The sequence below is a fragment of the Kwoniella newhampshirensis genome, chromosome 8 (assembly GCF_039105145.1).
Source record: "Kwoniella newhampshirensis strain CBS 13917 chromosome 8, whole genome shotgun sequence".
NCBI classification, from domain to species: Eukaryota; Fungi; Basidiomycota; class Tremellomycetes; order Tremellales; family Cryptococcaceae; genus Kwoniella; species Kwoniella newhampshirensis.
Window position 1 is genome coordinate 1,284,366 of NC_089962.1, and position 15,325 is coordinate 1,299,690.

The window sequence follows — 15,325 nt, forward strand, 5'->3', positions numbered from 1 at the left end:
ACCTCGCCCGCTGGAGCGAGCAAGCACGACGTTTCTTCAACGTCCCGTGAAAACAGGCTCCCCTCGAAAAGTCCCAAAATCCCGATGTAAAGTCTAGAGAAAGAGTGGAGCAAGAGCGAGTCGGCCTATTCGGTACCGAAGGATGCATACTTTTGCTGTGAGAGTAGCGAGTAGCAGTAGTCCTGGACCCAAACCTATTTCCCATGAAACGAGTCGAGGGGTCACCTTGTAGAAGCGCTCTATGATCCAGAATCGAGTAGTTAGTGCCGAGTGAATGACTGGTCCCATTTCGTTGCTGGGATCTTCCTCGTCGTGCCTTGTTCGTCTCTCCTCCGCCTCGTACGTCAAGAGATGGAGAGGGGATCTGCGAAACTGTTAATTACTCTGAAGAGTAATTATCCCGTGTGGAATAGGAATGGCGAATAATAATAAAAGGCAAAGTATGAAGTGTAATCGTAATCTAAAAACGAGGTTTGGGGTCCTGACCACAACCCGACCCTTACCACCATGCAAACCCGCAATTCTCCTCCCTCTCTCTTCGCATGGTCACGGCATGACGCATTTACTACTACTACTACTACTACTGCTACCGATCATACGAGGGGAAAGGGATTTCGGGTTGAGATGGGCATTCTCGCAGCAAGCAAGCGGTTACGTTCCTTTCCCGTACCTTTTTTTTCCCTCCCCGGGCGAGGGAAGAAAAGCCGAGACATTTCTTTCTTTCTCGTATCGTACGGTGATTCTCACTACTGGGTAAATGATGCCACCTGGGCTGGTAGTAGAGGTCCGCGTACTGGCCTTTGGGCTGATAATTTCTCGGGCATACATTCACACGAGACAGATTCCGGAGAATTGCAGCATCGCAGCAGTAGGTTCGAGAGGGAAGCAGTGGTCGTCAGGTCCTCGCACTTGCATCAGCATCATCACCTACCACCACCACCACCACCACCATCATTATCATCATCATCATCGTTTGATCAATTGTCACCGACGGACGGACGGACCGACTATTCATTCCCACCTTTGCTCAATCGTTCCGATCACTTCCCGCAGCCGAGCCATCCGTTTTAGCAATCACGTCAGAGGAAAGGGAAAAAAAAGGTCAAGATCGACCGAACTGAACTGCTGGGAACGGATCTCTGTCGCCACCATCACGGAACAGTGTCAGTCCGCTTGACAAAGTTTGACCATTCTGCTCTTGTCACAGAAGCCGCAGGAGAGACAGTGGAAAAGCATCGGGGAAGAGTCACTTCCATTCATACAGAAGGAAAGGGATCGCTGTCCTTCTGCCCATCGGAGAACACTCTCGATGCTTGGCCGTTGGGATGTGCTCGCTCTGTCGCTGGCGACTTTGTTATCCGGCGTGGGAGTGAACGGTCAACAGATACAAGGTGGTTGTCTTCGATTGTTAGGCAGTCTCGCCTGTCCCGCATGTGAGTAGCACCTCTCCCCGCGAGTCTTGGCACGCCGTCCAACATCCTTCTCTCTATCTTCATCACCTCAAATTACTGACTCATCGCCTCACCTTGACCCTGCCGCAGACCAATATGCCTATCTCTCACCTGGCAACCTATCCAACGCTTTCCCCTTCTTCGCAGGGGTCACAGACGTCGCCTCATTCGACGTCGCCGCCCTCAATTACTTTGTCAACCCATTCCAATTCACCACGACCAAGTTCGGCGACAACCAGCTCGGATGTAGCAATGCCAGTACGGCGGTCTTGAGATGGGAGCGGACGGTCTTGTGTAGTCAGTGGGTGAACGAGCAGTGGAGTGTTGAGTGTACTGCGTTGTACAGTCAGTTCGATCTCACGTCTCCCCAAAGTCATCTTCTGACCCACCCCCTCGTCATCAGACTCATCGTCCGCGGCAACATCGATGAAGATGGTATGCCAGAACACTTGTCTCGAATACTCAGCCAACGAACACGAAATCGTGAATTCAACCGAATACTGTCCCGGACCAGATCTCACAGCTGGGGCTCGAGATACCCAACTCAACAAGGATTTTGTCGATTGCACCAATTGGACGACCTACGCCACGAACGACAGTGCGAGTTGTGTCCAGGGGAGCGATAACGAAGGTAATTGTGGATTCGGGACTTCGGTAGCTCAATTGTGCAATTTCTGCCAAGGAAGTGAACCAGATGATTGTTGTTATGCGGGTAAGTGAGCTGCAAGAACCGCCGAATAGTTTACAATTGCGTCGAAGGTACTGATTTATGCTTACCATTAGGCACCACCGATATGTCGGTCTGCGGCTATACTCTGCCCGTCCGAACCAGCTTCACCTCATCTACCCCAGCCACGGCAACGTCCACCAATGGTGGCGGTCCTACGGGCACCTCAGCTAGTGACAATGCTGGCACCTCTAGCAAACTGACAGGAGGCAAGTTGGCCGGTACAATCGTAGGATCGGTGATCGGTGGTCTTCTGGCAAGTATCTGAAATTTCCTCATCTAGTTCGGGGTGCTGATCGCTAACGATCTTTGCAAACAGCTTCTCGGACTTCTGCTGCTATTACTACTTTGCTGCAAACGTCGTCGACGGGGTAACAAGCGCGATTCAGCCTCGTCATTTGCGGCGAGTCAAGCTGGAGCAGGAGCAGGAGGTGCAGCAGCTGGTGGAGTCTTTGGCTCCTTCTTTGGCGGCAACACTGTGCGCAATTCATCCGGCGGTCCTCAGAACACGTCCGAAAAGGGCCTATTGGGAAACAATGCGAGCTCACCTACGATGGGCGGAGATACGCTGTATTCACCCAGCTTCATGAATGGAAACGGACATGGAAATGGGAAGATGCCAGATGGTCTTGGAGTGGGAGGCGGGGTCGGGGCATTCGCAGGTGGTGTTGCTTCAGGAACGAGGACTAGTGGCGTGGTCTTACCCAGAGTGAGGGATGAGAATCAAAATGGCAACAGGTGGATTGAACCCGGTATGGAAGTAACAGTACTGTGGCCGTGAGTGACGTTCCCCATCGGGGTGTAGTTCCGAATTGTCAATGTTGACCTGTCCACTCTTCCAGATACCAAGCTTCTTTACCAGACGAACTCGAGTTAAGACCGGGTATGAAGCTCCGTGTCGTCAGATTGTACGACGATGCTTGGGGAACCGCCGAGGTTATTAGCGGGCCTGAACATTACGAGATCGGAAAACAGGGAGCGTTCCCAATCGTGAGTGCATTATGAACGTTTACATGTAACGAGCCTATTGATTTCTGGCACCACGCCGTCTCATCTGTCGCCATCGAGATGCTGATGTACTTTCTCTCAGGTCTGCGTTTCTGAAGGCTCCTCATTCGGCAGTACATCTTCCAACAGTACAGATTCATCCCACTAGTCGTTCTCGCTCCGTGCACATTGGTTTTGTTCTATTTCATAGCATTCTGTCTGTTGCTCTTTTCGGTGATAGCCGTATCCATTTTGTCCTTGACCACCATGTTGTCCTGTAGTAACCACTGGGTTCATTCTTGCTGAATCACCGTATAATATTGCTCAGAAAACGACGTGAAAGAATCACCTTTGTCGTACTTGACCTTTCCCCTAATGACATCCGGAACCTCGCGCGTAGTCATTCACAGCCTGACAAGTGCCAAGTCGGACTTCGGAAAAGGATATGCATAGGATTGGGCTTGCCTTGGACCGACCAGTAACTTAGACTTGCCATCCACCTGCCACTGTAAAAGCCGGTGGCCACTTCTTCACGTGGCACTTCTGCTTTCTGCTATCTCCGAACCGCGGCCGATTCCTGGAATCAAATGATCCATTGATCAGCCAAGACAAGATGATCTCATCCCAAAAGCCGGTTTTGTGGGAGGAGGACCTCCACCTCTGTGCGTCCAAGTTTCCTTCGTTTAAAATCCTCTCTGGTCGTTTATCGAGCAACATCACCACTGCCGCACAGCCGCGCCCCGTATCTGGTACAGCAGTCCTTGTCGGAAGGAACGAGGTGGAGGTGACTACTGACTGGTGTGTTTCGGACGGGATGGGATAATTGATCAGCATCTTAAGTAATCAGGTTCGGATAGGTGTATCGCCATCTCGTTTCGTTTGGTAACTTTTTGGCCAGGAGTCCTAGCATATCGTCGTCGTCGTTGTTGTTGTTATTTGTTGGATGTATCTTCTATCCGTTCATTCCTAAAATTCACACTCTGTTAGAAAAGTACCTTGAATTGTCAATCTTGCCAATAACTCGTCAAACACACATCACAACGCACAAAATGACAATCGCACCTCAGTCAAAGCTGTTCACGCCTCTCGCCGTCGGTGCGCTCGAGCTCAAACATCGCGTGGTCATGGCCCCTCTCACCCGAATGAGGGCTGAGAAGGGCACCGGTGTCCCGCAGGATATCTCGGCCGAGTACTACACTCAACGAGCATCTGGTGAGTCGGTCGGTGGTGGCGATCGAGGGGCCGGTGAAGTCGGATATGGATCTGTCACCGAGGGGGTGCAGTAGGATTGGTGTTGGAGGAAGACTGAAGAGTCGCGTGGGTCGGGACGGATTGGAAAGGAGATGCCTGAAGCAGACACAAGAATGTTATACTGATTCATTGAGGAATTTAGACGGCGGTCTGATCGTCTCCGAAGCCACTTTCATCCACGAAGAAGCAAGAGGCTACGAATTCGTTCCGGGTGAGTGTCCGTTCCTCTGCCACAACCAGAAGACCGACCATCAAATCTATCCCCTGCATGCAGTTGATAATCCTTTCCATTCTTCCGGGGTGGGGTGACAAGTACTGATATCCATCCCCCCGTAGGAATTTACTCCCCCGAACAGATCGCTGGGTGGAAAAAGGTCACTGATGGTGTGCACTCCAAGGGCGGGAAGATCTTCTGCCAACTTTGGGCTCTTGGGTGAGTGGCGGTTTCTCATCTCTAAGCTGGGTCTGCGATCTCCGTGCCACCTTTGATTCTGGCATACGTCCTTTGCCATTGTCAAGTTACGGCTACGGACTTTGAGACATGTCTGGTCACCCAGCTGACCATTTCATCTCATACTGAACTTATCAGCCGAGTCGCCGACCCCTCCATCGCACCCGTCATCTACTCTGCCGGTTCGATCCCCGACGACGGAACCGACTTGAACGGTAACAAGCTGCCCCCACCCACCCTCCACCCGATGACCGAGCAAGACATCGACAGGTTCGTGCAGCATTATGCGAGTGCGGCGAAGAATGCGATCGAGGCAGGGTTTGACGGCGTGGAGATTCACGGTGCCAACGGTTATGTGAGTGGCGGTATCTCTGCTTGCTGCGACCGGTGCTTCGTGATGTAACGCATCAACAGTCTTGCGTGCTGACTTTCTTGCATACGATCTCTTGCTGTTCGCTGAACTAGTTGCTCGACCAATTCGTGAGTGTTTCGATAGGAGGCACCGCTGCAAACGTGTACATGGCTGACATACATCCATAAATAACCTGTTCGTGTCCAGCTCCAATCCAACTCCAACAACCGAACTGACTCGTATGGAGGTTCTCTCGAGAACCGATTCCGATTCCCTCTCCGAGTCCTCAACGCCGTCTGCGCCGCCATCGGCGCCCCCAACGTCGGTATCCGAATGTCCCCGTACTCCCGATTCCAAGGCATGCGCGAACCCAAACCCATGGACACCTTCGTGCCCTGGGCCAAGACGATCTTGACCAACCAACCTCGACTCGCCTACATCCACGCTACCGAAGGAAGGGCGTCGGGCGCGGTCGACACTCCCGAAGAACTGATCACCGAGGTCGACACCCTCGACCCGATCCGAGCAGTGGTGCAGGACCTCGGAAAGGGCACGAGGTTCATTGTGGCCGGCGGGTTCCTGCCCGAGACAGCGAAGGACCACGCGGAGAAATACGGTGACGACCTCGTCGCCTTCGGACGATACTTTATTTGTGAGTGACGAGCGTGAGCGCGCTTCCACTCCCGTCTTACGATTCATAAGTCAAGTCACGCACAAGGAAGGAGAATCCCACGATCAAGTTTTTTCATGAAACACGAAACTGATGTCTGTCGCGGACCCGCAGCAAACCCCGATCTGCCTCGAAGGGTCCAGAACGGATGGCCGCTCAAGAAATACCAACGAGAGACATTCTACACCCAGACTTCCGAGGGTTATCTCGAGTGAGTCGAGTCGTGCTCTTGTCGCTTGGTTGGAATTAAAAAGAAGAAAGAAAGGAATAAACAAAACTGTCAGCTGACAAGGTTTTTTCTAAAAGTTTCCCCGAGTACGAACAAAAGGCTCTGGAGCAGGACGATGCGCTTCACTCTTCCGCTTGAGATTTGGATGGGAGAGAGTAGTTCTCAGTTTCATTGACTGAGCACCTCGAGGCGAGCTAGATCAATAGAATTAGAGTATCCGGAGTCATTAGAATAGTCCAGTTTATTGCATTGCATGAGTCACTCATCGATACATTGATATCTTCCGAGGTGTTGCGTGTACGGCATGGGAATAACTTATTGACCACTTGACACCATTGTGAAAGACTGACACCATTGTGAAAGACTGACACCATTGTGAAAGACTGTCTAAGTTAGTTCTCAAATGTGTGGTGTACCAGAAATCAAGGCATGATCGTCCGACTCGAATTGCCTTTCCTGTCAGAAAGGAACTGACTGGACTAGTCGGTCGATTACTGACAGGAAAGACTCCGATGGATGGATGGATGGACTGCAGGAAGTGTCAAAGAGCCACGGCTTGTTGTCCGTCACTGTGACTCACAGAAAAACGGCCGAGACCGAGAGCGAGGCCGCGTGTCACTCAATAGTTAGGGATAGGAGATCAAACAGAAGCATCGGACAGGTCAGAATCGCTGGACAGATTTTCTATGAGTGAGGGAGGATGTACGAGTATCCAATGGAACGATGAAATCGTTTGCGGTTTTAGTAGCACCTCCATTATCCGTCCCCCTAAACACAAGGCCATACGAGGCCAGTCATGCCACCGTCATACGACCAAGCGTCGAAGTCAATGTATGCATATTCTCGACACAGAGACCCAAGTACATGTATATGCAGGTATGTAGATGTCTACTCTGCTCGGACCTGAAGGCCGGAAAGGTCGGTCTGTGAGCCGACGGGGACGTTGTGTGGAGATGCTTGTTCGAATGAGCTGGAAGGTAGGAGTGGTGTTAGCATGAGTAGGCTTCGTGCACTCAATGACCCGATGGTCGCTCTCCTTTTCGCCCGTGACTTTGACCGCGTCCCGACCACAAGCATGAAAACTTCGCCCAACACCCTTCCAAGCCTTCTTCCTCCGAGTCATAAACGGTCATCTGCCATTTCCAGCTCCCCGCAAACATTCTGGCCATCGATGTTCTATTCACACTCACCTGGGATACCTCATTCTCCAGACTTTCGGCCTCTCAGCCTCCTGGAACAACAATCTCGTCTCCGCATTCTCCTTGCTCAACTCGAGATGCCTATCGTTCCTCTCTGTCCACACTTTCGCCTCGGGCGTGATCCCCGCCAGCATCCTCGTCACGTAAGGCATGGACGAGTCCTTGGCGGTCTGTTTGAACGCTTCGGGGTCGAGGGAGGGTGAGGCGGGTGAGGATGAGGGGGAGGGGAGATAGGGGTAGATCAGGATGGAGGCGGTGAGTAGGATGAAGGTGTTTCGCCAGCCGGAGGTGAAGAAGGCTGACGGAATTGTGTGAGAGTTAGCTTTGAGTCCGTGTCAAGTCATAAGCACCAGTGGGCCGCAGAGCGCGTATACCGCCAAGAGCATAAAGTTAGGGTCACGAGGGGTCACCAAGAAGGGCAAGAGCGCAGCGATGCGATGACATCAAATGGGTGAAGAACAGCAAGAGGAGCGACAGGATCCTCCGTTCTTGTAGTATAAAGCTGGTTTCATCCAGATTGTTCGATCCGCATGTCCCACAGACAGAGATGCTGGACTACCGCCGATACAATCCACCACCATGACCACGACCACAAGCACGAACACCCACTCACATTCCGTCGTGTACGCATCACTGTCCTCCGCTGCGCTCCCACTCCCATGTCCATGTCCATGTCCATGATCATCATGTCCGCTCGCTCTCCTCGATGAGCTGCTGACGAACGTCCTCGTAGCGGGCGAGGCGGTCCTGGAGGTCTTGGCCAGGACGCCCACTTGTCGTGAGAGTAAGGAGGATCTGAATGACATGAGGCCGGTTGTTGTCGTCTGTATATTCGAACCAGTGAGTGATATATCGTATGATGAGTTGGAGGAACGTTGATAGGTCCCACGCAACGGTAAGAGCACTAGGGAGACTGGATGGGGATTATCGGTGTTTTGATGATTGTGGCGAAAATGGTCCCGCTTGGGTGTTTAAACCATTCTTCGCAAAAGAGCTTACGTAAAGTGTCATGCCAGTACGCCGTCCGTTGCGCCGATGATCAGCGGTGTGTGTATTAGGGCACTAGATAGAGAGAGAGAGAGAAAAAGGGCCGCCGCCCTTTCCTGTCATTGTTTATCGCTGCTGGCCTGTCAAGCATCCAAGCCAAAGCGAGGTGAGTGACTATGACCATCTTCATCTCAAGCATCGTCTCGCCTGTGTGGATACCCATTGTCTGTCTCGTTCACGTCTATCGTATTCCAACTATACCACTCCGCCGAAAGCAGCGGCGAACGAAAAGGGGGGGACGGGGGTTTATTTCCACGAATAACGGCATTCTCCGATTAAACAACACCTCCAAGGCACCATCCATCCACGCCCAAAAAACACCCACCCCCTTCTCCTTCTCTTTGCACCTGCTTGTCTTTGGACATTCGCGTTGTGACTTTTGGTGTTTTCCACTACGATATATCGCTGACTACTCGTCTGTCGAACACAGACGTCTTCGTAGATCCAACAGTGTTCCTTCGCGACATACTTCTCAGTCAAGACTGCGGTTCAGTCACAATTGTTATCATTATTGCAGGAGGAGTCACTTTCGCCCAGCTCTCGCGAATCCACGCTCGTTCGTAAAACAGACTCAATCACACCCGCGTCGATATCATTGTGATTTGATCTGGCGAGAACGAACATGCAGAGCATAAAATGTATGTCAGCCCTGTCTATGACTCTGTGACTTATCGGCGGAGCTGATGTATCCGTTCGTGGTCGCAGGTGTTGTGGTCGGGGACGGTGCAGTTGGTAAAGTACGTGTCTCATCTGCTCTCTCTTCATCCTGCTCCTGCTCGGTATCATTCCGGTCGAGCGATCTATGCACCTCCCCGCTCTCCCACTCCGTCACACCCACATCTCTGCCTCACCTTCAATTTGCTTCCGGTATCGGCTTGCTCTTGCTCTTGACTAATCTACCTCAAATCACATAGACGTGCCTCCTAATATCATACACCACCAACGCTTTTCCAGGAGAATACGTGCCTACAGTGTTCGACAACTATTCAGCGTCGGTGTTGGTCGACGGGAGACCGGTATCATTAGGATTGTGGGATACAGCAGGTCAGGAAGACTACGAGTGAGTCGCAGCCTGACAGCCTTCCGTCATACCCATACCCTCCGTGCGTCGAGTCTTCGATCCTCTCCTTCCACCATTCGAGATCTCGAAGTTTTGCATGCCTCCTTGGGTAGAGGGTTTGGGAGCCTGAAGTCTTGGTGTTTGAGCCATAGACGTTTTGGTTACCGGGATTGATGCTGATAACCTGCTCCTCCTAATTAGCCGGTTACGTCCCCTGTCTTATCCCCAAACCGACGTCTTCCTCGTGTGCTTCTCCGTCGTTAGTCCGCCCAGTTTCGAGAACATCCGCACGGTGAGTGTCGATATCATTTCGACCGGGGCCGAGGATGGCTCACAGTCAAAGGAACGTGGCTGATCCGTGCTCGTAATCTGCATTCTTGTTTTCCGGAATATAGAAAGTAGGTATCACCGGCTCGCCGCGACGCTTGCACCTCCTTGTATGAGTCCATTATCGCTGATAAAACGCGCGTGCTCTCCGCTCGTAGTGGATCCCCGAAATCAATCATCACGCGCCAGGAGTACCCATCATCTTGATTGGAACCAAACTCGATCTGAGAGAAGACCCGGTCACAATACAGCGATTGAGGGAAAGACGGTTCGCGCCCGTCACCTATAGTATGGGGATGCAATGTGCGCGAGATGTGGGAGCAGTCAAATATTTAGAAGCGAGCAGTAAGACGTGAGTCTGACGCCCGGTCGGTTTCATAATTGGTGGATAGAACATTGGGCTAATCTGGATTGCTGGTTATAGACAAAAAGGCTTGAAAAACGTGTTCGATGAAGCGATCCGAGCTGTCCTCGCACCGCCTGATAGATCAGGTCCTCACGCCGCGAAGAAGAAAAAGAAGCAGTGTGTGATTCTGTGAACGACTGTCAGTAGGCTCAGTATCGGTATATCGAGGGGCGTACCATAGAGAAGCATTGGAGAGGGCAGCTTGTGTGGAGCTTTTGAAAGCAGCCTTTCGAGGGGTTTTGGGTGTTGTTCGTTGTTCGGTTTTCCCCTTTCGTTCCTTACGAGAACGAGTCCACTTTGTTATTCAAGAGAGCAAAAAGATAGTTCGCGATGAGGTGAACTTGGAGAAGGAATAGCCACGATCATGCATATGCGAGTTGTATGGTTGTGCACTTGCGTGGTCTAGTCATTGTCCTTCTTTCCATCCTTTCTTGCTGCCTCCGCATCTATGTCCTGTTACTCACCCGCTCCAGCTTCAGCTCATCTACCCGTCTGACCCAACCCATTCCAATGGCTCAGGATTCCCAACTTCACTGCTAAGCGTTCGATTTTGCCGACCACCTCCTCTACGGCTGTCGCTTCACTCTCTCCTTGACCCGATCGGACGCTACTTTGACTCTGTCCGAGGCGTCTCTCACTTTCCCTTGAGCATGGGAAGCAGCTCGAGTCAAGCCGCCCTGAAGTGCAAATAGAATCCTTCAGCTCCGGTCCCCCCTCGTGATGCGGGTAGACTACAAGACGCGACATGACTCACCTTGCCTACCCAACCTCTCTTTGTCAACCACCCGACCAACTTGGGTGTCCAAGCGACCGTCAATCCTGCTCTGAGGGGCAGTAAAGCCGTCTTGTGTATAGTATAAGCCAATACGACTTCTGCCCAAAAAGTCTTCCCCATGATCCCACCACCCGACTTCTTCTGCTTGTTCCCGCCACCCTCCAATCTCTCCTGGTTTCTCTCCTCCTCTCTCGTCTTCTCATCTTCTGCTCTCAATCGATCGGCCTCTTCTTCACCGTAGCGTTGGACGCGATACAGATGTTTCCCACTATCGAAGACGGGTTCGATACGTTCCGCCCCGAGAGAATGGACAAGAAGGAACGTGAGGGAGAAGTCTATTGAGGATAGGAGGAGATAGACACCGACGGCCCACCATCCGTATTTCTTGGAAAGGGCTTTGAAGCGTGTGTACGCGGAGGCGTTGGGTGCAGGTTCAGGTTCAAGTTCAGGTTCGGGATCCGGATCTGATTCTGTGTTGGTTTCGGGTCGAGAGTTGGAGCTGGAGCTGGAGTTTGGATTCGACTGAGTCGGTGAAGCGGATCGAGCAGAGGCAGAAGAAGTTGGTGAATAGTTCCGTGTGGAGGTGGTGAACAGTCGAGAAGAAGCGAGCAGGGAAGGCGTCGCGAGTGCAGAACCGAGGTGAGGCGTCGTTGCCAGTCGATCGAGCGGCGTGACATGCTGAGCAAGCATGCTTGCTCGGACATAGCGACTCGCTATAAGACTTGTGGAGCGAGATCGAGCGAGACTCGCCGGCTGGACAAGCATGGTGACCGCCCTCAGCCGAGGCGTCGTAGCTCGTAATGACATGCTGAAAATGCAATGCCCAATGCCAATGCAGGACGGGTCCTAAGACGGTGGAATTCCCAGACGCACTGCGTATGATGCTTCTTTACTGATGGTGTATGTCTGAGCGAGTCAGAGGAATGGTTGTGTGATGTCGATTGTTGATATCTTTGAGGAAGAATGACTGATGTATGTTATGTTCCTCCAACACCATCATCTGCATGCGCGTAATGACTTCGGCAACCCCAAGTTCGAAGAAAAAGCAAGTAATAGGATCCTCCGTCACCCGACCACGAACCACGTGGAAGACCGAGGTGTGCATCTGGTCCTACGGTTTACGTAACCGTCGGTGCCAGTGTCTGTTGCCACTCTGCTTTGTCGATCTGATCAGATGAGTTACCGCGCCGAGTGTCGAGTTTGTCTTGGCGACGATCAGGCAAGAGGTCGGTCAAAACACATCGTCATAAATCCACCCGCCAGTCTCGCATCTCTTCCGCTTCATGTCTCTGTGTAACATGTAGGATGGAGAAGATAACACAGCAGCGGGAATAGGTCACAACAGTCATGGACCATGGAGCGGGTCACTTGTTCCCCTCGCAAATTATGCTTTTCCGCAAACCGATGCCGTCTCTTGCCACAACAGCTCGAGTAAAACTTACTTTTGCTGCAACTTCGGTGTGATGCCAAGACAAAAGCAATTCACGTTACCCCGCCAAGCTGGTTGTTTAGAGGATACAGACTCTCGATTCCCGCTGTCCTCGTCCCAGCCTGGTCTCACGCGTGTGATTATCTGGTCTTGACGTTACGAAAACTGACCTTTTACATGGGGGCTATGCTGAGTGTGACTCTTGGCACGGGCGGGGATGGAACAAAAAGCTGGTATTCGTCTTGTTGAAAAGAACGAGTCTTGTTCCTTCCTCTTCATCTCTACTGCTTTGTCCATCTTCGCTCTCGGTGGTCTCCTTCCCTCTTGACATAGCTTCTCACACACCCTGTCCATCACAGAACCGACGAATCATCACCGCCACTCCCACACAATGTCACTCTTCAACCTCCTCCCCCTTCTCGCACTCTCCGTTTCCTCTTACCTCCCCACCTCATCGGCCCAAGTGACCGCAACCAACCCCAACGGCGCTACCAACCCGTCCGCACCCTCGTTCGCACCCATCGGATCATTCGTCAACCAGACATCCCTCTCTAGATTACTGACCCTCAACGGCGTCGACGATTTCTGTCTGTACGGCCCACCCGAGTCCGGCACCGGAGTTGAGAATGAGATTGGGAGTGTGGAACCTGTCGTCGTCGCTTATTGCACAAAACCGAGGAACGGCGCGAGGTGAGTCTGCGGTCCGACCGCTATATGATTTCTGCCTGCATCGATCGCACCACCATTAGTGGAAGCTCGAGCTGATTCACTTGCTTCTTGGACAGGTTGATTCCGGACGGTACGATCACCGCCGCTCACGTAAGTCAGGTCATCCGTACACGACCTTGGAATGTTTCAAGCTAATCCACCTCTCCTGCAGTTTATCAGAACTCCTCTGTACGTCCAGATCCATGGTTTCTGGGACGGCACAAGAGTCAACATTGTGAGTGCTTATTGCACATGATCGAATACACTCTCAATGCTAAGTCATGTCTTGCCTTTCACCACTCTTCGCCTCGCCTCGATGTCCCTTCACTCTCGCTCCGATCTGACCACGACTTTGACGTGCGATGTTTCACAAATTTTGCATCCCCATCGTTCTCTTCTTGGTCTTCTTTCATCGCATCCAGGTTCCTGGTGACGCGGGAGGTGAACTCGACCCTCACGGTGCCGAGAACTTGGGTAACCCCATCGGCGGAAATGTCACTTCCAACGTCGGCGGTACCGACGTCTTCTACGAGGAGTGGATGTCATTCGTGAGTGCTTCCTCCTATCTTCCTGGAGATGCCTCGTGCGCATTCCTCTATATCTTCTCGAGTCAACGTGCAGGGCAGAGTCAAAGCTTATTAACGAGCCTCGCGATATAGATCTCTTACGACCAGTTCTGTCTCCGAATCTGTACCGCTGAGAGCGGCAACGTTACCGCTGCTCTCCAATGCGAGCACGAGTTAGATATCATGGGTTGTCAATTCGTCATGGCTATTGAGTAAGTGAGCACCCCAAGCGGCATGGATCACTCCTCAATATCAATGCACCACTACACCTGCTGAGATCCGATGGTTGTTCGAGAATATGCTGATCGCCCCGACCGCTCAGGGACTTCTACCAATCCAACAACTCGTTCACATCTTGTGACGGGGCTGCTGCCGCTCCTCCCGGTCTTTACCCCCAGCCCGATGGATCCACCTCGACCTTCAGACAGCGATACACAGGAACTTATACCGACGGTGCTGGTTCCGTCGGTCAATTTACTGTCGGACAGACTGTCACTCCAAGCAGTGTTGCCTTGTGAGTGTTCACTGGAGCAGCCCACCCGTCGTGACCAAGACCTGGTGCTGATGGTAAAATCATAGCTACCCCGCTACTTCTAACTGTATCACCTACTCTACCATCTCTAGTGAGCCAAACTCCCTGACTTGTCCAATCATCAACAAGTCATAGAGAGGTCGCATTCTGACAGACGCTTCTTCAGACGGAGTCGACACCGCCAATTTCGCAGTGACCGCCACACCGTCCATCCTCTCCGGTGGAAGTACCGTCGCCGCCAACAACGTCGGTACCACTTCCCAAGCACGACCATCAGGCGCATCAGCCGTCAGCTCTCGAGCTTCGTCCGGCTCCGCTTCTGCTTCCGCTTCTGCTTCTGCTTCAGCCTCTCGATCGGGAGGTGCGGCTAGTTCTGCCAGTTCCGGTGCTTCTGCCGCTGCTTCCGCGGCGACTTCTGCCGGAGCCTCGTCTGGCGCTAGTAGTGCGTTCGTGTCGACCAGGAATGGCGCTGGTATCGTCATTGGTAGTGTGGTTGGGTTGTTGATTGGAGCCGTCACCCTTCTTTAAGCGTACGAAGTGCGCAAGAAAGTGTATTCGGGGACGGAAACGGGTGAGGAGGGGTCAGTCTATTTTACGCTCACAACAGTCGGACTCGGACTAGGACCTTGATTTGTTTCTCCTCTTTCCTCTTCGTTAATTCATGCATGCTTTCTGCCGTTCTGTCCATACAAACAATTTTGGATCCCACCTTCTTTTCTTGATGATCATCAACTCTATCTATCACGGAGTATAGTCATCTGTCAGCACATTCCGCACTCAATGAATGCATCTGTTTCGTATGGTGAAAGTGATTTCCAGAGTCGACTCGGTTTTCGGATTGTAAGAGGGAAAAAACGGAGACGGGAGGGGGAGGGGGGCATGTCAAGCGCAAGCAAGATAATCTGACGAAGGTTTTGACCTGCATATAAGTTATGTCTGGACTGGCCGGATACCAGACGTTTTCTTACATTGTCCATTTGAGGTTGTACGACGAGTCTCCGAATGGTAGATCTTTTCCCTTGTTCTTCCTCGTAGAATACAGTCAATCACCAAGTCACTCTAACGCGTAAACAGCCTCAATCAATACCCAAGATGCATGCAAGAGAACAAGGAAGAGATAAAATGAAGAAGACTAATCGAATCTATCAACTTGGGTTG

At 52.0% G+C, this 15,325-nt stretch overlaps 6 protein-coding genes across 6 annotated transcripts; 4 read left to right on the top strand and 2 right to left on the bottom strand.

The window, feature by feature from the left end:
* Positions 1-1,309: 1,309 nt before the first annotated feature.
* On the top strand, positions 1,310-3,334 carry IAR55_004667 (uncharacterized protein; the record flags this gene model as incomplete). The annotated part of the gene is made up of 7 exons (XM_066947764.1): positions 1,310-1,433; positions 1,542-1,796; positions 1,855-2,163; positions 2,235-2,434; positions 2,498-2,955; positions 3,021-3,168; positions 3,269-3,334. The coding sequence occupies 7 exons, from the start codon at positions 1,310-1,312 to the stop codon at positions 3,332-3,334; spliced, it is 1,560 nt and encodes a 519-aa protein (XP_066802178.1).
* Positions 3,335-4,214: 880 nt separating this feature from the next.
* IAR55_004668 (uncharacterized protein) lies at positions 4,215-6,256 on the top strand (the record flags this gene model as incomplete). Its single annotated transcript, XM_066947765.1, has 8 exons — positions 4,215-4,377; positions 4,559-4,627; positions 4,753-4,849; positions 5,006-5,222; positions 5,333-5,347; positions 5,427-5,871; positions 6,004-6,100; positions 6,196-6,256. The coding sequence occupies 8 exons, from the start codon at positions 4,215-4,217 to the stop codon at positions 6,254-6,256; spliced, it is 1,164 nt and encodes a 387-aa protein (XP_066802179.1).
* A 750-nt stretch (positions 6,257-7,006) lies between these two features.
* On the bottom strand, positions 7,007-8,123 carry IAR55_004669 (uncharacterized protein; the record flags this gene model as incomplete). Its single annotated transcript, XM_066947766.1, has 3 exons — positions 7,007-7,088; positions 7,309-7,615; positions 7,931-8,123. 3 exons carry the CDS (start codon positions 8,121-8,123, stop codon positions 7,007-7,009), a joined length of 582 nt encoding a protein of 193 aa, XP_066802180.1.
* An 863-nt stretch (positions 8,124-8,986) lies between these two features.
* Positions 8,987-10,290, top strand: IAR55_004670 (uncharacterized protein; the record flags this gene model as incomplete). Its single annotated transcript, XM_066947767.1, has 6 exons — positions 8,987-9,002; positions 9,070-9,101; positions 9,279-9,424; positions 9,626-9,716; positions 9,910-10,103; positions 10,176-10,290. 6 exons carry the CDS (start codon positions 8,987-8,989, stop codon positions 10,288-10,290), a joined length of 594 nt encoding a protein of 197 aa, XP_066802181.1.
* A 433-nt stretch (positions 10,291-10,723) lies between these two features.
* IAR55_004671 (uncharacterized protein) lies at positions 10,724-11,739 on the bottom strand (the record flags this gene model as incomplete). Its single annotated transcript, XM_066947768.1, has 2 exons — positions 10,724-10,834; positions 10,912-11,739. 2 exons carry the CDS (start codon positions 11,737-11,739, stop codon positions 10,724-10,726), a joined length of 939 nt encoding a protein of 312 aa, XP_066802182.1.
* Positions 11,740-12,752: 1,013 nt separating this feature from the next.
* IAR55_004672 (uncharacterized protein) lies at positions 12,753-14,695 on the top strand (the record flags this gene model as incomplete). The annotated part of the gene is made up of 8 exons (XM_066947769.1): positions 12,753-13,051; positions 13,147-13,180; positions 13,242-13,304; positions 13,492-13,617; positions 13,729-13,847; positions 13,958-14,149; positions 14,215-14,258; positions 14,334-14,695. The coding sequence occupies 8 exons, from the start codon at positions 12,753-12,755 to the stop codon at positions 14,693-14,695; spliced, it is 1,239 nt and encodes a 412-aa protein (XP_066802183.1).
* Between the last annotated feature and the right edge of the window lie 630 nt (positions 14,696-15,325).